At 49.7% G+C, this 21,200-nt stretch overlaps 6 protein-coding genes across 6 annotated transcripts; 2 read left to right on the forward strand and 4 right to left on the reverse strand.

Moving 5' to 3' along the window:
• Positions 1-285: 285 nt before the first annotated feature.
• AtWU_11046 (putative C2H2 finger domain protein) lies at positions 286-2,153 on the forward strand (the record flags this gene model as incomplete). The annotated part of the gene is made up of 3 exons (XM_035506148.1): positions 286-1,139; positions 1,197-1,466; positions 1,520-2,153. The coding sequence occupies 3 exons, from the start codon at positions 286-288 to the stop codon at positions 2,151-2,153; spliced, it is 1,758 nt and encodes a 585-aa protein (XP_035362041.1).
• Positions 2,154-3,458: 1,305 nt separating this feature from the next.
• Positions 3,459-4,841, reverse strand: AtWU_11047 (putative RNA polymerase II Elongator complex associated protein Kti12; the record flags this gene model as incomplete). The annotated part of the gene is made up of 3 exons (XM_035506149.1): positions 3,459-4,361; positions 4,443-4,787; positions 4,836-4,841. The coding sequence occupies 3 exons, from the start codon at positions 4,839-4,841 to the stop codon at positions 3,459-3,461; spliced, it is 1,254 nt and encodes a 417-aa protein (XP_035362042.1).
• A 326-nt stretch (positions 4,842-5,167) lies between these two features.
• Positions 5,168-6,057, reverse strand: efm7 (putative nicotinamide N-methyltransferase Nnt1; the record flags this gene model as incomplete). Its single annotated transcript, XM_035506150.1, has 3 exons — positions 5,168-5,233; positions 5,287-5,847; positions 5,908-6,057. 3 exons carry the CDS (start codon positions 6,055-6,057, stop codon positions 5,168-5,170), a joined length of 777 nt encoding a protein of 258 aa, XP_035362043.1.
• Positions 6,058-7,127: 1,070 nt separating this feature from the next.
• AtWU_11049 (uncharacterized protein) lies at positions 7,128-7,526 on the forward strand (the record flags this gene model as incomplete). Its single annotated transcript, XM_035506151.1, has 1 exon — positions 7,128-7,526. The coding sequence occupies one exon, from the start codon at positions 7,128-7,130 to the stop codon at positions 7,524-7,526; it is 399 nt and encodes a 132-aa protein (XP_035362044.1).
• Positions 7,527-10,134: 2,608 nt separating this feature from the next.
• AtWU_11050 (uncharacterized protein) lies at positions 10,135-10,710 on the reverse strand (the record flags this gene model as incomplete). The annotated part of the gene is made up of 1 exon (XM_035506152.1): positions 10,135-10,710. The coding sequence occupies one exon, from the start codon at positions 10,708-10,710 to the stop codon at positions 10,135-10,137; it is 576 nt and encodes a 191-aa protein (XP_035362045.1).
• Positions 10,711-16,794: 6,084 nt separating this feature from the next.
• AtWU_11051 (caspase family protein) lies at positions 16,795-18,414 on the reverse strand (the record flags this gene model as incomplete). Its single annotated transcript, XM_035506153.1, has 7 exons — positions 16,795-16,820; positions 16,883-17,052; positions 17,112-17,429; positions 17,478-17,553; positions 17,601-18,011; positions 18,067-18,269; positions 18,323-18,414. The coding sequence occupies 7 exons, from the start codon at positions 18,412-18,414 to the stop codon at positions 16,795-16,797; spliced, it is 1,296 nt and encodes a 431-aa protein (XP_035362046.1).
• Between the last annotated feature and the right edge of the window lie 2,786 nt (positions 18,415-21,200).

The following is a 21,200-nucleotide window of genomic DNA, read 5'->3' on the forward strand; positions in this document are numbered from 1 at the left end:
ATTAACAACAGTGCATCCCTTCTCATGGACCAAGCGGTAACCTCCCTGGATTGATCTACACACGACATCCTCTTGGTTGGTGTGCCTCGACCTTAAAGCTTGCATGAATGATTTATCTGACTGATTATAGGCCCTTTTACGCAACATGGATCCTAGATGCAGACCATCGTTCACTTTCTGTCATTGTTTCAACAGCGATTAGGTGTAGATGTACTGACTCTTAGTTACTTTCTAGTGCTTGCCATTTGTTTTCCAGCTTGTCTGGTATTAGAACACCCACACACAATGTCCACCAAGATCAAGAACGACCCAGAGAACATGTCTTTGTCCCAGTCATCTTTGCACACTATGGACCACTTGTCTCAGCCGAGACAAAACCAAATGATCCCAGGGATCCCCAACATGGCCTCCAGAGGAATCCAGGATGATGAACTTTCGAGCCAGGACAATTTCTCCTTGTGTTCAAGCACACACCCCAACCACGGGACCCCCAATGACTTGAAGGGGTGGTCTCTGAGCGACGTGGATGCACTTGACAGTGGTGCGATGTCCAAACCAGAGTCCCCGGAAGTCCAGATGCTCTCTTTCTCTTTCTCTCAGCAACTGCTGCCATCGACCGTTGGCCCTAGTGATGTAATGTATCATCACGCCGGATCCGATTTCTCAGGCATCCAGGATGTGACTGAGCAAAATGACCTGGATTTCTCCCATGCACATGACTTCAACCACTACTCCTCATTGGTTGACCTCTCTGCCTTTGATAATGAAGTTTATGGCCAGAATGGTACCCAGTCCTCTTGCACTCCTGATGATACTCTCTCCAGCCACAGCTCTCATGCGGATGACGGCCACCTGGCCGGCAATGAGGCGTGGAACTCGATGAACTACCACGGATCATCCATGGATCAGTATACCACCGGCATGTTCCAATCAGTCCCTGTTTCTCCCCCCTTGTCTGACGCCAGTAATGATGTTTCTGTTACTTCCTCTTGCTCTGCCTCTGGATACCCCACCTTCATGAGCCATGAAGATGCTATGCTCAAAGATGTTACAACCACTCCCGTTGGAAGCCATGGAATCAACCTAGGAGACCCATTGTTCCCCCTCACTCCCCCCTTGAGTGAGCAGGACCCCAACAGGTTAGTATTTCTCTATCGCATTTGCAGCTGTGAGCAGCCGATTCTGACCCCCAACAGAACCATTCGGGCAACCAAGAATGCACGTAGGCCAGCCCTGCAGACTTCCATGTCCCAGACCCAGGTCAAGCAGGATCCTGAATTTTTCCCACCCCTGCCCGTCAAGGAAACGCTCCGCCAGAAAGCCAAGGAGGGCTCTGATCTCCGGAACCCCCGGGATCACCCTTACTACTCCCTGCCCACCCACAGTGATGGAAAGTACTACTGCCCCTTTGCCAACGGAGAGAAGCCTTGCAACCACCCCCCGACTACTCAGAAGTGTGCCTATCAGTAAGTCAAACCTGCAGCGCTTTGATGAAGCATCGAAACTAATCGTGCAACAGCAAATACTTGGACTCCCACTTGAAGCCCTACCGCTGCAAGGTGGCCGCCTGCATGGATGCCCAGCTGCAGTTCTCTTCGAACGCATGCCTTTTCCGCCACGAGCGCGAAGCCCATGGATTCCACGGTCACGGAGATAACCCCCACCTGTGCCTGTTTGAGGGTTGTGACAGGTCGGTGCCCGGCTACGGATTCCCCCGCAGGTGGAATCTGTTCGACCACATGAGACGTGTGCACGACTTTGCCTCTTCGGACAGGCACAGCTCCCCGGATGCTTCCCCTACCACTGGACCGGCCAAGAAGAAGGAGACGGGCGGACGCAAGCGTAGAGTTGCTGGGGTCACTGGCGCCCCCACCATGAAGCGCACTCGTTCCACCCAGTCCCAGACCAACCCTCTCAAGGCTGCCCAGCAGACTTCTGCTCACCACAACCAGAGACTCCAGAATGCGGAGAGAAACTACTACAACTGCCGGTCCCGGCTGCTTGAGGAGCTCACCAACATCACGCCCCAGGATTCTTCCATGCATGAGAAGGTCAATGCCAGCCTTCAGGAGCTCATTACCCTTGGACTCAACTACCGCCACATTGAAGCCAGCCAGGCTGCGGCTCAGATCGCTCACGGTCTCCCTGCCTGAATGCTTTACTGAGACGATCATTTGAAGTCTTTTTTTAAAATTTGTCTTCCCAGGCATCGCCGAGTGCTGGATGGTTCTCATAGGAAGGATCTCATGGTAACGGGAAAGAGCCGTGATGGATAGAAGTTTCATGGAAAGCGTCCGTGAAAGATCATTCTCTGACCATCGGTTGGATTTCTTATTTCATTCCAAAGGATCCTTGGCCTCCTGCAGCTGCCCGGAGAGCTCCCCGCTCCAGCCACAGTGTGTCCACGACGCATCTCGCGGCTTCACCCTCGGTGATGCGGATCTGATCCCATCATCTAGAGGGTTATCTTCTAGACCATTACCGGACTCACTACGGTGTAGGTTGGTATGGTGGAAGCATTGATTGGGGACGACAGCTCTGGGCGGTCGGATAGGAGATGCCTCCTAAGTCCTTCATCATTGTCTTGTGACAGTTTACGTTTCATGTACGCGCAGCTTGCTGCGCATGGTTCTGTAAAAACCTTTTATTCAATTTCTGTGTATCTTCTTGCTTTTGGGCGTGGTTTTGCTTGCTACTTTCTCGGTATCGATGCGAAGCATCGACCTTCATCTCGGGCCTATGTTTGAAAGAGGTCGACCAGAGAGAAGAAAAAAAGATGGGAACGGGGCGAATTGGAAATACAGGGATGATGGTTTTGTATATGGGATTTTGGGATTTGGATATGGATATAGATGACGGGTTTTTCGTTCATGTATAGGTGCAGGTCGTGGAACAGGAGGCCTGCCATTATCTTATGTATTGGGAGTTCATACGTGAATTTTGTCCTGTGAATATTCTTTGTTTCTCCTGCACCCTGTTTTTGTGGATTCTTCAATCCCCGCTTTGGATATGGTTGACTACTTACTCATGTTTCTGAGTGTCACTGTCTTTAGCTTTCTACTCTACTTCCCTGCTAGCGGGGATTAAAAGTTTTGCTATTTTCTTCCCACTATCTACCTTTCTACTCTATTTGAGCTGTAATTTTCGATTGTCTCCTTGAAAGATACGATAAATACCCAGGATCGAATCATTCATAACATACGTATGTCAAGTAACCTGCCAGTAGGCCTATAGCTAGTCGTTATTTGCAGTAAGCTATAATGAAAATGACGCTCTCTAAATACTTGCAAAACAGACGCTTCTATGGTGAACTTTTTCCATCCGTCTCTATCCACATCACTATAAGCAAGCCTTCACCTTAACGACTCCCTCTTAACAAGAGAACATGTCCCAACAAAACCCACCACCCTCATCACAAAACCAATCAACAAAGCACAAAGAAATCTTCGAAAAAGCGATTACTCGCTCTCCGCCCCAAACTCCGCATTCAAAAACCTCACAAACGCATCCGGCACCTGCTCAGCCGTCAACCCGCCCTTACTCGATGCATGCGCCCCCTGCACATACGCCCGATTCAATGCAATCCACTGCCTCCTCAACCTCTGCAGTCTCGGCAACGCAAGAATGCCGCCCGCGCCGGCTAATTCATCCGTCGTGCCGGACGTGGCCACATGCGCCGGAACGTAAACGGGCATGGACGCCTCCGGGACGGGGATGCTTATTCCCCGCCCATTACCGCTGCTGCTGCTGCCGTCTTGGCACTGCGCGAGGGCGGCTTCAGCGGAGGGGTTGGAGAGCGTGAAGCTGCGGATGGCGGAGACGATGGCTGAGGTGCGCTTTTCCATGTTGTAGAGGGCGGTAGAGTCTGTTGCGGCGGGGAGGGCGGTTGCTTGGTGGGGTTTGATTTTGGGGCGGTTGGTGCGGAATGTGGAGGGATTGTTTGCTGTGGTGGTGGTACTTGCTGCTGAGGAGAGGCTGGTGTTGTTGAGGGCTGAGGTGAGGGTTGATACGGAGGTGTTGGGGTCGGGGGTGGTTGTTGCTGAAGGGTGCGGGATGCCGGTTAGGGCTGTCCAGATTTCGGCGATTGGGGGGGAGGCGTCGGTCCAGGGGACGGTGAAGAGAGGCTTGTCCCAGCGGCTGTGGATGCTGGGTTCTTCGTAGCGGAAGATGAGGTTGTTGAGGAGTTCGGGGGGGTAGGGGTCTTCTTGGTCGGAGGTGGGTTCGGTGGTGGTGGATGGTGTCGCTTCGGCGTCAGGCTGGGGAGTGTTCTCGTTGCTGTTGTCGTTGTCTGTGTCTTTTTGACGGCGGAGTCGAGCCTCGTTGTTTGCGACGCATTGGTCGATGGGTGTGCCGACGTGGACCTGGTGGTGATTGTGTTAGTGCGCGTTGCTTGATGGTTGTTATTGTTGAAGGAGGATGAGGGAAGGCATAGCATAGCATACCACGCAACATGTCGTCCCTAGTGCCTTCGCCTCACACCACAGCTGATACCGGTATCCTTTGATGTAGTTCATTCCGTCGAGGATCACGAAACTGTCCTTGCCAAGGGCGCGCTTCGCCCGCGCATACGCCACGCCTCGGGTCTCCTTTTCTGTGCGGGCATGGTCGTAGACGGTTCGCGGATGGGAGGGATCGTGAGTAGGTACGACATGGATCTTGTAGCGGGGTTTCGTGGAGGGGAGAGCGCCGGTGTTGAAGAGCTCGGTTTGGGTTTCTTCGAGCTGCGTTGCGAGTTGGTTGGCGCGGTAGGTGAGGCCGGAGCAGGGATAGCCGGTCAATACTATGAGCTGTGGTTGGTTAATGCGGATCTATTGCAAGACGTTGAGGGAATGTACCGGCATGATGAGAGGGAAAAGGAGCGATCAGCTGTCAATGTTGGTTGCCGATGTTGCGCGGTGGATTTGCGGCGGAGATTGAATTGTTGGAAGTTATTTTTGCGCGGGGCGGCTCGGTGGGGTCCATGTGACTGACGCCTCTATACAGTTGGAACAAGCACAACATTGTCGTCTACTTCTGAACAAGCTCGCTCTGAAGCAGATATTGCCATGTCTATTTTGCATTTTATCGCTAATATAATCAACTTTTATTGTAGGCGTATCTATTTGTCTACACGTCTCAAAGCGAGTCATGACTCATAAACTCATCCATTTCCTCCAACGCCAGTATGCTATTTCAACTCCTCCTCTGCCCAGCGAAGTTCATATCCAAAGACCGTCCTTCTCAAACGTTCATCCTAGAGTATGTTAGCCAGATTGCCAGTTAACTAGGAGGGGCAACTACACTTACACCTGGGTCATTCTCGAACAATACCTCATCCATAAGCTTCTCAAATATCTTAGTTACTTGGAAGCCATTCTCCTCCGCCAGCGGGAAAAACTTCTCCGTCTTGGGCAGCAGCCATGGCTCATATGGCGTGAAGATCACCAGCGCCACGGCCTCCTTGGTCCGCTTCATGGTCTCCCGCATCGTCTTGATCAGATTCGGATGCTCGCGATGACTGTACACCACATCTGCCATGATAAGCACATCAAAGCCCGTCGCACCAGCAGGCAGGCACGCAAGCAGCGGCTCTACCGGGTTTCCCCATTTATATCCATCAACGTGGAGGGAGCCAGGGTTCGCGATCTGAGACTCAGCCAACGAGGCATTGTAGCGCATGTTTTGGACAAGATCCAGGTCCGGGTAGTCGGTCATCACGGTGGTGCGGGCGCCCAGAATGGCGCTGACGATACTCGGGACACCGGCGGCGGCACCGATTTCGAGGACATCCTTCCCCTCAATTAGTGTGCTGGCGCGTTCCTCGATGTAGTGGGAGCTGGTTCGGCCGGCGTTCCAGAGGAGGTTTCCCTAGAATGAGCGGTTAATGAGTGAAACCGGGTGAAACATGAGGTACCAGGAGTGCCGTACATAGAGAGGATGGCTACCAACGAGGCGCACGCGCACTTTTTGGCCGGAGAGCATGTGATGCTCTGCAAAGGTGGGCTCGGGCTCGGGTTCATAGAAGCCCTCGGGGTCCTCGAACATGGCCGCCGTGTCGAAATTGTCTTCTTCCGCCATGGTGATCAGATGCGAGCCTAGCTCCAGCGGATGAGTAAATCGATCTGGTGAGGATGTGAATGTCGCATGATGGGCGATGGGGCGGTGATGCGCACCGAATAATGAATTCTCGAATGCGAATCTCAGGGTGGAGTCTTTTTTTCGTGGTGGGGGATTACCGTAAAGGGACTAGCGTGAGTGATTGAACCACAAGAGAGTCACCTGACCTCACGTGTCATTCAGCCGAGGCATCGCCGCGTAATACGGTCACGGTACCTGCATCTCCCAGGCAAACCCCGCGTGGGGTCGGGCGGAGAGACCGCCTCGCATACCGGCCGGGTAATTATCGGCATTACCTTTTCGCGAAATTTTTGCTGGCCGATGGGCTGCTTTTCAGAAGCAATGCAACAGGAAAACTAAAGAAAAAAGATTAATCATAAGTAGTCACAATAGTCTGATAGTTTTCAGCTCCTCGCGACGGGGATTGTCGATCATCGTCAACTGAACTGATCTCCGCTTGACTAGTTCGATGATTGTCCTTTCCCCCCCTCCCTCGCTAACTCTCAGTATATTATCGCCTGATTGACCTTGCGTCCCAAAAGTACGATCCCGACCAATTGATCGCAGCGCCCCGACTATCTGTGACTATCGCAACCGTCCCTCACTTTCCGGTTCAGCGTCATCCGTTCGTGGAAATTCCACTTATCAGCCTTTAGCCTTGCCGGACGTCATACCGCGGCCTTCTGGGACGAGCCCCACGTGTTGCTACTTTTCCTTTGCTGGCTGGCGCTTTTTCTTTCTTTCTCTCCTGCCGGCCTCTTTTCCTTCTTTCTTCTCCCCTCATCACGCCATCTTCTATACGCCAGCGATCAGGCTAAGGCGACTAACGACTCCACCGGATCAGTCCATTCAATCCCCGATACCCTCTCTACGCCTGGACTGCGATCTCATCCCGCCAGCTGAGCCTAGCCTTTTGCTCCCTTGTCGCTCCCTCCCCATCGCGATCGCTGCCGCCCTCATAGACTTCTCACATCGCTATCGTCCTTATCACCACCACCTCTCCTCCACCATAGATATATAGAGAATACAACATGGACGGCTCCTCCCGCACTTTGACTCCCTTCAACCAACCTCAATCCACCGCACACATCTCACCAGGATATTCATCGCAACCTCAAAACACTTTGGGTCTCGCAGCCGCAGCCGCCGCCGCCGCAGTCAACAGCCAAACCGCCCAGATGCAGCTTCAATCTCAACCTCCTACTGCAAACACCAGCGAGCAACAAAACCTCACCGATCTTTCACAAACCTCTGCTGCTGCTGCAACGATGGGCCAGCCTGCAGCGGACACCTACCCCCACCAAGTCACTGGGTCGGGCGGTCCCACGGCGACAGCACCTTTCTTACGAGACTTCAGTCTTGTTGCAGAGGCAGCCAAGCGGGCACAAATGTCCGTGATGGTGCGAGATCTGGAGAGTGTCACGCTATAAATGGCATCAGCTGGGAGAAGGGCACCTCTGACATCATTGTTTATCTCGGGGTGGGAGCACGGGACCAATATGACTGATAAATTGGATGGGACCGTTGACGAGATAGAGGATATCTATCATCCCCATATATTTATTTCTTATTTTTTTATTAAAGAGGAGTGCGTGGTGTATATTTGCGGTTCATTTATCTATGGGTGGGGTTGGGTGTTGTATCTCTTTTTGGATTCGTCTCTTCAGTCTGCTTTACACCTCGGTTCACCTTCTACCTATCCACTACTCATCTCTTCTTTACAGGCTGATTTCTTTGCGTTGGGTGAACTGCAATTATTCTGATTGGCGAGCACATACACATTATATTATTTACTATTACTGTAGGTACAGGTACTTACTCCATTTCATTCTAATTATTTCCACTTTCATTGGACACTACTACCAACACCACTCCTGTCTATTAATCTATCTAGTATCTACTCCAAATTAACTAATCTATTCTTCCTTTCGGGCTTAACGGTCGGCGGAAACCAAACCAAACCAAGTCAGCCACTTACCGACAACGAAGTACTAGCACTAATAATCAGTATATTAACCCCTCTCATTTCGGAAATTCCACTCCATCCATCCATCCCTTCTAAAAATCATTCTCTATTGTGTCATAATTCATTTCCTATTAAAAGCTTGACCCCCTCCCAAAATGCCCGGACAGTTACTAAACTAGTCTAGTAAACTAATTCCCTGCTGTACTAAGACTAAGCCACTGAACAAGGAGGCCAAAACCGGAAATTAAACACAACTAAGGTAACCGCCCCTTTTCCAATTCCGACCAATCTGTACGACACCCACTTGTCCCACTTTGCACTTCTTACCTGGTACTTGGATATAGCGTACAGCGTACAAATAGGTAGGTAGATTGGTTTCGAGTCCAATGTAAGTATGTATGTATAGGTATTCCAGAAGTAACCAGTCAGTTGGTCTAGTAATTAGTAGTCTGGGGATAGCCGAGTCATTTATTCATTTGTGCAACTAAAACCTGTCTCCTTACACACTAAAGTACTAACTACTACAATCACCCCTGCATTTCCCGGCGCTTAGGCACAGCATTATTATTCTGGTACCTTCTTTTTCTTCTTCCCCCCCCTCGGTTCCCTTCATTCGCCTAGAATAGGTTGACAAGGTAGCCTACTTCGCCTGTTAGTTTGTAAGTTCAATCCCCGGAAATTCCGGAATTGCAAGGCAAAAACCAAGTATTGGCTTGGAAGTTAAACCGTGAGGGGAAAGGGGGGGAAGGGGAGGGGAGGGGAAGGGAAAACAAGGCAGGGACCCTTGTCACTTGTTCTTGTTCTTGTTCTTTTCCCCACTTACGCCTGTTACTTACTTACTTGGGAATCCCTTGATGGATGGACCGTTTATGATGATGATGGTATTTGTGTACAACACTATTTCATATCTACAATAGGTACTACTATATAGTAACTAACTATCTATGTATGGAGTACCGCCCACCCCACCAGATCATATCTTAATACAACAGAATAAGACGAGAATACTAGTTAGTTAGTACTACTTATGTCGCGATAGCGATAACGAGGTGACAATTTACGGTTAAGCGCGGAGGGGTAATTTTACGATAAATGATAAAGGATAAAGGATAACGATAAAACTAGGCAACTATTGTGATAGTGATAAGTTGCATACATGCAGGTACATGGATAAGCCCGTATTGAATACTGATGAACGAGTGGGTTGATTGGCTGTGTGTGTGCCTGGCGTGGTGTGTGGGTGGATATGATGAACTGTACATAAGTAAAATATTACTATTCTTAGAGTATGGTATACAACGGGCAGGTGATTTGACTACTACTGCAGTGGATAGTAAGTAATTCTTTTGGAACTCTTTGTTCATTGATGCAAATTTATATATGAAACATGATGATTTTTGGTTCGAACGAAAATAACAATATGGCTATACAATGCCGCCCGTCCATGCAGTGTGGAACTATATGATCATCAATGTATGTGTATGTACATGATCTATATACAGATGTATACCAGATCACCAAGAGGTGTGAAGGTGAGCATGGGTATGTATATAAATACATGTTTTGGTTGAATGTGCAATTGCAATTCTTCTCCTGCTCAAAGCATTCTGAAGAGGGCAAGCAAAACGGAAACCTGCAAATCGAGGTAAAATCAAACTCAAAGCAAGATAAACTTAACACCGAACACCGAGCTAATGCGGACACCCAACCTTGTAAATGGGAATTGAAAATGAGAATTTGAAAAAATGTATTCAATATTGAAAAGAAATGGGCCCGGTAAGGAAGGTATGGATGAATGTATGATCAAGGAAAGACTTTTGACTGGTATTATAGATCAAAGGATCGAATGATGCTCGCCGCGCCGTGCTGAACTCCGATTATAAAGATGCGGTTTTGGGTTCGTGGGTTGCATGCTTGGGTTGGGATGGGTCGGTTATGTTGGTACTTGTGGTGATGTATGTGCGGGGGCGGCTGTCGGCGTCTATGTGTATTAACTCTCGTCGTGTCGATCAATTAGGATAATGGCGATAGAGATGGTGACAATGATGCAATATCGAGAGTCGATGATGAGATTATATTTGGGTCGATGCCCCAATCAAATTGGGCTGCGAGATACTCCCGGCCTGACCGGGCGTCAACTTCTTCGACCGTCTCGATCCGAAGATGGAAAACCGCCGACTGAGCCTCCTGGAGGGCTCGGAGGCAAATATCGAGAGGGGACGGGGCCTCGGGGGCTGCGGTTCGGCCGCCACAGGCACATCCATAGAAGGCGAGGAGATCGATCCGCTTGATCCGGCAATTTCATCTATCCCGAAGATGGACTGGCGACGCTTGCTTCGGATCTTCTCGCTGCTGGGTTGGAGGGTCAAGTCTTCCTTGATGTCGTCGAGGGCGTGGGAAAAGCGGCGCAGAAGCTTTGGCTTCTCAGCAATGGATGGCGCGCGCTCCTCCAATCCGTACATTTGTAGAGGGGTCGAGTCTGGGGCATCTTCCCTCACGGGGGTCGAGTAGTAGCGGGGGATCTTGTAGTGTTGCGGACGGCGGCGGGGAGCAGGAGGAAACCATACTTGATGGTGAGGAGGGTGTTGCGAGACGGGGCTGCCGGAGAAGGAGGAGCGAGAGGAGTCGGTTGACGAGGAGGTCAACATATTCTTTTGATTGTGGTGGGTGTATACCAGGAACGGATTGAGGGTGGGATAGGACTAGGCGGAAACGATAGTAATAGATACTCCGGGGTAAGAGGATATAGGAGGAGCAGTAGTAGCTGGGGTGGGAATGCAAGTATATTCAAGGATATGCCGCGGAAGCCGAAGACGAATTGAGGAAGAAAAGACTGATGATAGAGCGGCAGGGGGTGGAAAAGAAACGAGAGAATCGGGTGGTGGTTAGTCTAACTCCAGACAAGTCAGACGGTTCGTCTGATCTCGGTGTAGGGATGGGATGGGATGGGGGTTAAAAAATACTTAATACAGGACTATAATTATAGCTCCCAAGCACTAGGGGAGAAAAAGTGGGGACTCGCGGAGTATTCACTGGCTTATTACAGACACAATGGATACTTACCTTACCTGGGGGACTTTTTTTTTTCCTGCGGCGTATTCCCGTGTAACCCGTACCGATCGTATGTTGGCCCTTTGTTGCCATCCTTTGTTGCGATGGCGGAGACGAGGAAAAACAGCGTGTGTTTTGTGTCTGTACAGTCTAGTTTGACCGAACCAGACTTTTGCATTGCTTGGTTCCATCTCTCTTCCTCTCCCCCTCCTCCCCCTCCGGTGGTGCTCCGAAAGTGCTGGAGAACTCCGTGGATGGTGGACCAGTTCCAATTTCTCTTGTCTCCTCACTAGAAAAACTACGGTACGGAAGATTTCAACTAACTCCTGATCGAGATCCTGCTAATTACCCTTCGACTGTCTTCCATCCATATCAGATCCTTGTCCTTCCTAACCGCTCGGCTCGCCGTTTGCCGTTCCTAGGAACCCAGCCGATTGGAGTGCACCAACCGCCGTCACTTCTGGGGGATGACGCGGCGATTGAGGCGTCCACCAACGAAATCCAGCAGAGGATTGACAGGTTGATGGCTAGCATTCAGCTGTTTCTATGGATAGATATCAAGATGAAACATGCATTGGAGCATCGCTTGTGCAGCGCCTGCGTATGGGGGTTTATGCCGTTATGGATCAATACGTACGCGGATGATGCACACGATTGCGGCCCATGGACCCATGCTCCACGACAACGACTCACTAGTAATATCATCCCACCGGACACTGCGGGTTAACCAACGCGATACGATTGGGGCTGCGCTCTCTTTTGTGTATGTTTGTATGTATGTTTGGAACAGGCAAGTGTGTCGGTTATTGTTACTCTGTAGGCATCAATAATGAGAGACAGTCCGGTCGGAATGGCGAGATTTTAGTCCACTACTGCTTCCTACTTGCATACTGGGAAGTACTTAAGTATGGATGGTAAAGCTTCCGTATTGGAGACTTGCAGAATACATTCATACGAAGTGCATACATGCATAGTGACATAATTCCATGGGTTAATGGGGTCATTGAACGGGGGGGAGACCCCCTAAGAGGGTCAGAACACCACAGCCAGAGTAGGCACTGACTCTGCTTTTGCTTTTTTCTTTCTTTTCCCTTTTCTTCCTCACTCGTAAAGCAGTAAATAATAATAATAATCTGTGTAAAACCCACGGGCTGCACTATGACCCAGAAAGGGCCAGAACTAACGGGCTTAGCGTGGAGGTGCAGAGCCAGCCACATTGCCCGTTGCCTGCAAGGTGAAACACCATCCACTCCAACCATCTCCATCCACCAGCTTTGACGAATCAGATGCAGTCACTAGTGCTGAATCGGGGCTGGGACATGATCTCATCGGGTCCTCACGGCTGCTGCGGGTGGGTCCGGACACGGGCATGTGCGTAGCATTGCACAGGGATTGGCTTGCGATGTAGGCGTGACTCCGTTCCGCTCGTAACTGACTTTGGCCTAGGAGGGAAGGTCTGAGGTTTCTAGCGAGCTCCCACTCCCTCGCTAACTTACTCGTATAGTGCTTACTATCCCCGAAACAGTAACATCTCAAAGCCAAGAAATTTAAGGAAATGAGCTTCAAGGGTGTGCCCCCCTGTTCATGAATCGCTCCGGGGAAATTGGCAATCTTGCATTTACCCTGAAAAAAATAAAAAAAATTCTTTTATGCGCTTCGTGGTTGGTTGGTTCAAAATCGGCTGGGGGGACGTCGTCCTGAACCCGAAGCAGCGGCTGCTGGCGTCCCATGGAAAAAGCCAACTGGGGCCATGTCTGAATGCATTTACCAATGGCAGCTGGCCAAGCTGCCACGGCAGCCAGCTGGACATTTTTTTTCACCCAACTTTAATGGCCCCGATCAGCCGTGGTTCGCCGATCACGGCACCTTATTGACATGATATCTGCGGCTCAATGGAACCGCAGTACCATAGTATTGTGAAAATAAGTAATAATCATTGTTACTTGTTTTGATTATACGTGGTTCCCATGGACTCCGATGGTGTGATTACCAATTTTCAGTGCCTCTGTTGCGTGAGTCGCTACAGCTTCCTTTGCTCTTTCAATTAATGCAGTCTAGAGACGGTAAGTGCCATGAGCGCTGGTCATTCATTACTCAACTCGGAAACCAACTCCGGCTCCGACTGAGCTTGGATCGCATGCAGCGCAAAATGGTGGACACTAATTCTGTCCTCAGCTTCTCACACAGCCTGCCTTTCATCGCCTCCCGAGTCATGGAGTCCGCGCAAGCACCACCTCAGCCATCACGCCTTTTCCGATGTCTCACCTGCATCAATACCAAGCTTTGTCATTTTGCGAGGATCGCTGGTCAGAGTTTTTTTCCAGCCAGTGGACTCGGGCAGATCAACCGAGCGGTCATGTTGGCTTCTTTTTCCCGAAAATACGGAATGATTTTTGACACGACATTGGTTTGTTGTCACCAGGCAGAAGTATACTTTACCTCCAGCCAGCCAGCTAGCCAACTAGTCTCGTCTTACGGCTATGCAATGTGCCGTACAGCCACCGCTCCGGATCTCCACATTAGTCAACGCTTCTAATGCGCATCTTCCGACCTCCGATGGAGTCTTGAACAGAGCGCAGGCGCGAATGACGCGTTACTTGTTTCGCATCGCACACAATTTGGTATATCAAGTGGCGAGATTACTTCTAGGTCCTGTGGGTTGTGACCGACCTCGGATCTGGCCTGGCCCGTCATGCTCCATACTCTCGCGAGTCGCAACAAGAGCTACGGGCTGTTTACAAATCTCGGATCTAGCCACGATCCCGCCTGTGTGGATCAGATGGGTCACACTGATATTGCACACTGCACAGTACCAAGCATCGGTTGCGATTGATTTCGGACTGCTCCGATTGTTTTTGTGGGCTAACTAGTGAACTTAGTTCTTCTATCCTGCGGTTGAAGATGCTCTGGAATATGTCTGATCCAATATGCTCATTGTTGGCAAGAATGCAGCAATAGACCTCAGGCGCACTGAAGGCTAGTGAATGATGCAGCAACAATTGGTAACCGTTGTCTTGACTCATCGCTTCTCTTTCTGAGAGATTGCAGACGAGAAATACATGATCTGCCGCAGCATCCAGCCACTTGCACCTCTCTACCGAGGCAGCTAGAGCTTCAATTGGGCATGTTTGACGACCCAGAGGCATGGCATTATCAAACGAACCATTCTACGAGCCGTCGTTCTAGACACGGCATACCGAATCTAAGATGAGAAGGTCGGACCCTGCGAGCCAAGTCCAGTCCGCACGAACATACTACCTCGCCAGCCAAGAGATTATATTACCCTTATCCACAAGCTAAGTACAGGAACCATTGCAGAGATTTACCGGCACAATGTACTCCACCAAACAGCAACAGCCGCAAGCACAGCGCTGTCGCAAGAATTGATCTATCTTGATGAGAGAAGCTCACCGCAATCGTGATCTAAATGCATGCTATTCTTGGTGGGTTTGTACTACATCGTCTAACCAAGTTTTTACCCTCAATATCACCTCTACCCAGTCTCCGTCCAACCAACAACCAACACAGCAAACAAAACCCCTCAACGCTCAGCCATCTCATCATCTCATCTCATCTGAGATTTTCTAGCGTTATACAACAGCGCAGATCACGCACCAGCCTTACTTACTCAGAGGACCCCACCCGGCCCAGCCACGGACGATATCGAGTCAGATACAGTGGAGTCCAAGTTGCATCTGATAGATTAGCAGTCGAGACTAGATACTACGTGCCGATAATTCCGATATTTTCTAGCCCCTATAGTAGTTAATTACTAGTCAGTTAAATACTACCTAAGGTACCAGCGCGTGCAAATTCTTCACATTCCCCTATCCCGTAAATTAGACTAGATAGTTAGTTCAGAGTAGTTATATGAAATGAGGACCCGGAAAACCCGACCCCACCCTTCCTTCCCACTGAGTAAGACGAACATCAGCCGGATGGCAACAACCCACTGAACAAACACCCTTTGCCAAGAGAAACAGACTGAAACAGGGGGGGCCGGAGCGGAAATTGCTGGCATTATGTATGTATGTATTTTACCTCTGTAATTCTTCATACTCAAATACCCTGTATGGAAATATTCCCAGGTAAAAGGGCATAGTTACATTGTTGATCATTATCATCTATTTATCTAGTATCTATCTATTTATCCATCTGTAAGGCTGTATATATATTGTCTGCCTGTACCTAGTAACTCGATGAATTGACCGATACCTTTTGAATATTACTAGTAAGTAGTACTGATAGATTGGAAGTAGTAGGCAGATATGCATAAATTTCCGGGCGGGAGGGGATATTCAATCAATATACTCAACTGCAACTGCTGTAACCAACTTGAAGCACTATGTATGTCAATACATCAACAACTGGCATATACATGCATACAAAGATACCAAATATAGAGTATATTGCTATATATACCTGAATCAGACATGAATGTCTTAGACATTGATGATGATGGGGAGTGATACCCTGCCACAATATGCTAGTGCTTATAGTAATATAGTTAGGTGTATGGGTTGGGTGTTGAGCTGGGGGATTGATATTGCAGGCTGATATTATTGTAGTAGTATATAGGTTAGTGCTTAGTAGTGATTGACTTTAGTAGCTAATCCACTCTTCAATACTGTAGTTCTTACTACACTGTCATAAAGTTCAGCTTGATTCATTACTCCTGTAACATACTTAGTATAGTATGATAAATATATATTGTAGAGCCTATAAAGTATACCACATAGTATCTCTAGTGCACACCACCACTTAAACACAAAAACAACACACATCCTTAAACCACTTACAAAGAATGTTCCACCACTACTTCAGCACATTCCCCAACCCAACAACTACTACTAGTACAAAGAACACACCCCTCCCCCCTTTTAGTATATAATAAGCAAGTACTACGTACCAACACAGCACCCCAAATATAACCTATCAGATTAATCTCCTACCTGCGGAGTACTTCATACCCGCTTACTCAGATATTTGCACCCCAGACATGACAGATCTCAAGCAAGGCGTGCCCGAAATCCCCCCAAAAGGGGGTATATACTACCCTAGATCGATAATTTAGTCACGATCTGTTAATTTCTCTTAGGTAATATTATTGATGTTTATTCAATAATTAGTTGGGGTATGGGGAATATTGATATTTATATATACCAAGTAGATATGTACGTGTGTGTATGTGATCTGAGGTTTAGGGGGGATTATTAATTGTTAGGGTTATGATTTCTTTGATGGACAACATGGGGTGGTTGGTATGTGAATAGATGTTTGTTCATTGCTGGTATATTATTGGAGAGATGAAGAGTGTAATACCATGATTATGTAGATGGTCTTCGTATATCTCTATGAGTGGCAGCCATCAATCATAACCCCGCCAAGGAACTATTTTCTGAGTCTGAGTATTGTGGCTTGGTATGTGTTAGTGGCGTAGCTGGAGTGTTTGAACTTCAGACAGGTAAGGAGCACAGTAACTTTATCGCATCAATAGTGTTCGGAGTTATTTAATTCCCGTGGTTTCATTGTGTACAGTAAATACGTAATACCTCGTTCATTCAGTACTGTCATGATAATAATGAAAAATTCCGAAACTCCATAGTTTGGGAATTATATATGCACATGTAAAATATGAACCATAAATCATCTCTCGCTATGCATCGTGTTGCTTGATCGTCTCACATCACAAAAAGCAAATTGGTATCTACCGGGCAATCAGTTAGTCAATGTCCGTCCTCGAAGGAACTAGTGATGCATTGCACCTACCTAATGGATGACTGCAGCTCAGCTGCGGCTTCTGCGAATACTTCCCCTCCAGTTCATTGCGAATCGAGTTCAGCAATTGCAGGTAGCTTTGATTGGGTCGTTGCTGCAAGGTCTTGATGAATGCCCAGCTCAGGGCTCCCCGGGCTTCACCGTCTTGGAATGTGTCCGCACTGTAGATAAATGGTAAGTAGGCGAATTAGAGTTAAATCGGATAGGTAGGGCTGCTTACGAGGTTTGAGTGTCCTTGGAGCCGGAGAACATGACCACATCGGCGGGCGAGGTCTTTGTCATGACGGTCCGTTGGCGCGCGGTGTCACCATTGGCGGCCTTCTTGAAAAAGCCGATAGCAGTTTGCGCGACACTGCTGAGATCGCCTTTTCCGTAGGAGTTGATGGCACTGAATAGGTCCATCGCTGCTTCCTTGGCCAGGTTGGGTTCCTTCAGGATACCTTGCGTGGAATAGACATAAGGGAGATCGAGGGCGGTTCCAGAGTGGCAAGAGTCAAAAATGGCGGTTAGACGGACACCGGGGCGTAGTGGACGAACCCTGAACCATCAGTATCGACAAGGAAATAGATCACAAAAGGTGACTTACATGATGGCGTGCATGTCATCGTCGACGATATGTCCTGCGGTGCAGTAGTCGAGCGGGTAGATAACATCATCGTAGCCTGAGATGTCAGTTACAGTCTTCTGGAGTTGTTTGGGTGCATCGTACCATCTTCCTCGTCACCATCAAGATCGGGTGTACGACCACCGTGTCCCGAAAAGTGGATAAATAGAGAGTCGTTGGGCTGCGCGTCCTTCACCAGCCATTGCATAGCCCTCAGGATGTTGGCCTTGTTCGGTATACTCATCGGGTTCTTCTGATCATCCGTGAGGATGACCATGTCTTCCCTGCGATATCCGTACTTCTGGTTCAAAAACGTCGACATGTTGGTAACATCGTTGATACAACCGCGCAGCTGGTTCGGCTGCCCGATGTAATTGATACCGATTAGGAGGGCTTTACGCCGACCGGTACAGTTGGAATACTGGAAGCGGTAATTGGATGGGGCGCCCCTGCCAAAGTGCTGCGAATCCTGAGGCGGGCGGGGCGGGAGGTTCTGACCCCATGACGGCGAGTGGTCTACATGAAGTTAATATGGGGTGAGTCGCATATTGTTAAGGAAGAGCTCTCTTACTGTGATAAGACCGTTGATGAGGTGAGGACGACTGAGGTGGTGGCGTAGGAGTATGGTGCTGGCCGTAGTAAGGGGAAGGTGCCGGAGACGGGTAACTACCAGGAGGAGGATAGTAGTGAGACGGCGGGGGGCCGGGGGGCGGTGAGTAATGAGAAGTTGGAGGGGGGCCTGGCGGAGGTTGGTATTGCGCATTGGATGAGTATCTGGAGAGGCCGGTTAGGAGGTAATTCGCGCATAGTGCTCCTGAAAGGCTTACGGGTAAGGATAGGATGATGGCGGGGGTTGTCCCCACGATTGTTGCCGAGGGTAGTCACCAGACCAACCCTGGTGGGAGTGGTGGTAGTACATCAATTACGGCGTGGGAGATGGAAGGGACGGGTGAGGGAAAGTGTGCCGTGAGCGGGGGAGTCGCAATAGCAATTAAATATAACTTCAGCGAAGACCGAGCGTGGTATCAGAGTAAGCGACGAGGGGAAGTGGTGGTCTGTGTGTTTGTGCGGAGATACAGAGACTCGGTAGGAAAACAGTGGGGGATCTGTCGAGAACCAGTCCACCGGGTGTACGCTGAAGAACTTGGGGCAGAATCCTGGACTAGTCTGGAGATATGAAGAGCACGCGAGGATCCCGGATGACTTTATTGCAAGAAAAGAAAAGAAAAGGAAAGGGGAGCGAAGGGGAGAAAAACGGTGAACGGGTGGGATTTAAAGCAGGATGAATTGGATTCCCTGGCCCGTCACAGGGCTGGCTGATGGCCCGTTCTCCACTGCCGGTGTTGAGTAGTGATTGGCTCGGTGATGGCTGTGTGGGTCGTGCACGAGGCGTAGGGCAGAAAGAAAGGTTGGAAATGGCTGTGGGAGTCGTGGCATTCGAGGGGTTCGGCTTTATCGGCATCTCCTTATGCCCCCTTCTTGAGTCCTCGTAATCTGCTGCTTACAATATCCAGGAGGCTCTCGAGATGACAGAAGACACTTAGCCTCTATTCTGGATGTCTCGATGCACGCACACACAGTCACCACACTCTCCTCATCTTCTTCATCTTTTTGAGGTAGTTTCACCTGACCAACCACCTGGTCGGTTTCGTTGCCGATCCATCACAATTTTGATGTGACTGAAGGCAGAAACACTAAAACCTAGTAATCATATGGGCCCTCTTACGTTGCCCTGGGCCCGATAAGGAACCCGCCAGGACGAATCTGCGGTCACAGCTCATCGTCTTCCATGGAACCACCGCCTCCAGCTCCTCCCCGCTTGTCCATTCGGGGCAACTTTCCGGAATGTTCGCTGCAGCCCTCTTTTAGGCACCAGCCAATCCCCTTGAAATGTCGCCCAGCAAGTTTGCCCGCCAATGCTGGTCATGCTGGGCGGTGTCTCCCTACATACGCTGCTGATAGGTCTGCACTGCCCCCCAGGCTATGTAGTGTTTGCAAGCGGGTAGGGCGATCAACAAATGTGCTGTGCAAACTTGACCGGGCGTTGAAGATCTGGGGTCACCTGGGCAAACGTGACCAATCCATTCGAGCGAAAATTGGGGCACTGGAGTGGCGCGGGGCATTAGTGTGAAGTAGATATGCAGAGTACTAAGTAGTCAGTAACTAAGTATCTTTGCATCGTCATCATCATCGTCAACTGCTATGGCTGCACTTCTACCGATTCTTTCGGTCGGTCTTTGAGTGAGTTCTGCAGGATCATCCTAATCGGTGAGTCGTGGTGGTTGGACAAGCATGGTTTTATACATCTCTCTACCACAGTTATGCTCTGACGGTGTCACCTGACGCCAGAGGATGCTGTCATCCGGACATGACAGTCGTCAAGTCTGCATATCCCTGGCATCCTGGTGTCGCCAGTTTACGCAATCCTCACCACGGGTAGAGTACAGTCAGCTTGGCACCGCACAACCTTGAGTACCTTTGAACTGCTCACATGCGTCCCTTTTATTCTTCTGCTTGTCTCTTGGGGCATGCTCTCTTTCCCAGCAATATGAGCCAGGAGCTCTGTTAGCCGTGTCGAAGCAATTCAGCCATCATGCATTCAACAGGGCACTAGGTGTGTAAACCTAACAGCGATACATGAGGTCGAGCCCCGCCAAATGAATTCTATCGCCAAGGCAAATGGTGTCTTAACCCGACGTCAGTACTATCGGACCAAGGAAAACTATCCCCTACGGAGCCTTTAAATAACCTGGTCGGCCTACAACCCATTGACACGCTGACTGTTGCTCTCTCTCAGCCTAACTGACCTTGACTCCGCACCTTGATCATCGGCTAGCCTTGCCTCTCGTGACCGCATCTTGGCGCTTGACCACAATCAGCATGGCGTGCGCCCTTCACAGCAACAACAACAGTCATCAAACGGAGCAAGCAGCAGCAATGCTCACCTCATTCGCCCGGACTTCCATGGATCCAGGATCCATGAGGTCCGCATGCACTGTGCCATCCCTTGGCCGGCCGATATGCGCACCCTCGGCCCCCCAAGTCAAGTCTTGCGATCAGCGAGCATCGTGAGATTGTGCTTTGCAAAATAAGCCGCAGCGATCGTCCACGATGACGGCAGCAATGTATAGATCACAATCACCCCCGCAGTGACAGAGAAAACAAAAAACATGGCAAGTGCTTATCTCGACCGGCATATATCCTATTGGCAGCACAACATGCCACGGACCAGGCGTTGTTGCACGTTTGGGGCAATCGGCAAGGCTGTTAGCAAGCAAGCAAGTGCTGCCGCATCATCTCGACCACAAGTGCTTACCCATCAAGGGTCCAGAACACAATCATTCCCTGCTTGTTTGATGTGGTCCAAACGTGCAGCTCAGGGCTCCGTGCGTTCTCCCTTGAGAGTGCTCGGTACCTGTTTCAGGCTATCCGGGCCTGTTACGCAGATTCGAGGCAGTGCAAGCGGGGTTGATGCATGCCACGGGATGCCCCGGCCTTATCACCAGAATAGCACCGGGAGCCTGCTCCCAGTATGACAACGGCCATTGGAGAGACAATTGACGCTCTGATCATCGCAAAGTGGGATGGGAGGAGGATCAGGAGTTTGCTGATGAGTGAAGGATCTTCGTACGGAAATGCAGGATGACCCTGACGTAGCTCCGAAATACGGTTATCACCCGACCAAGATGACCAATGGCCCCTATG

The sequence above is a fragment of the Aspergillus tubingensis genome (assembly GCF_013340325.1).
Source record: "Aspergillus tubingensis WU-2223L DNA, scaffold_15, whole genome shotgun sequence".
NCBI lineage: Eukaryota > Fungi > Ascomycota > Eurotiomycetes > Eurotiales > Aspergillaceae > Aspergillus > Aspergillus tubingensis.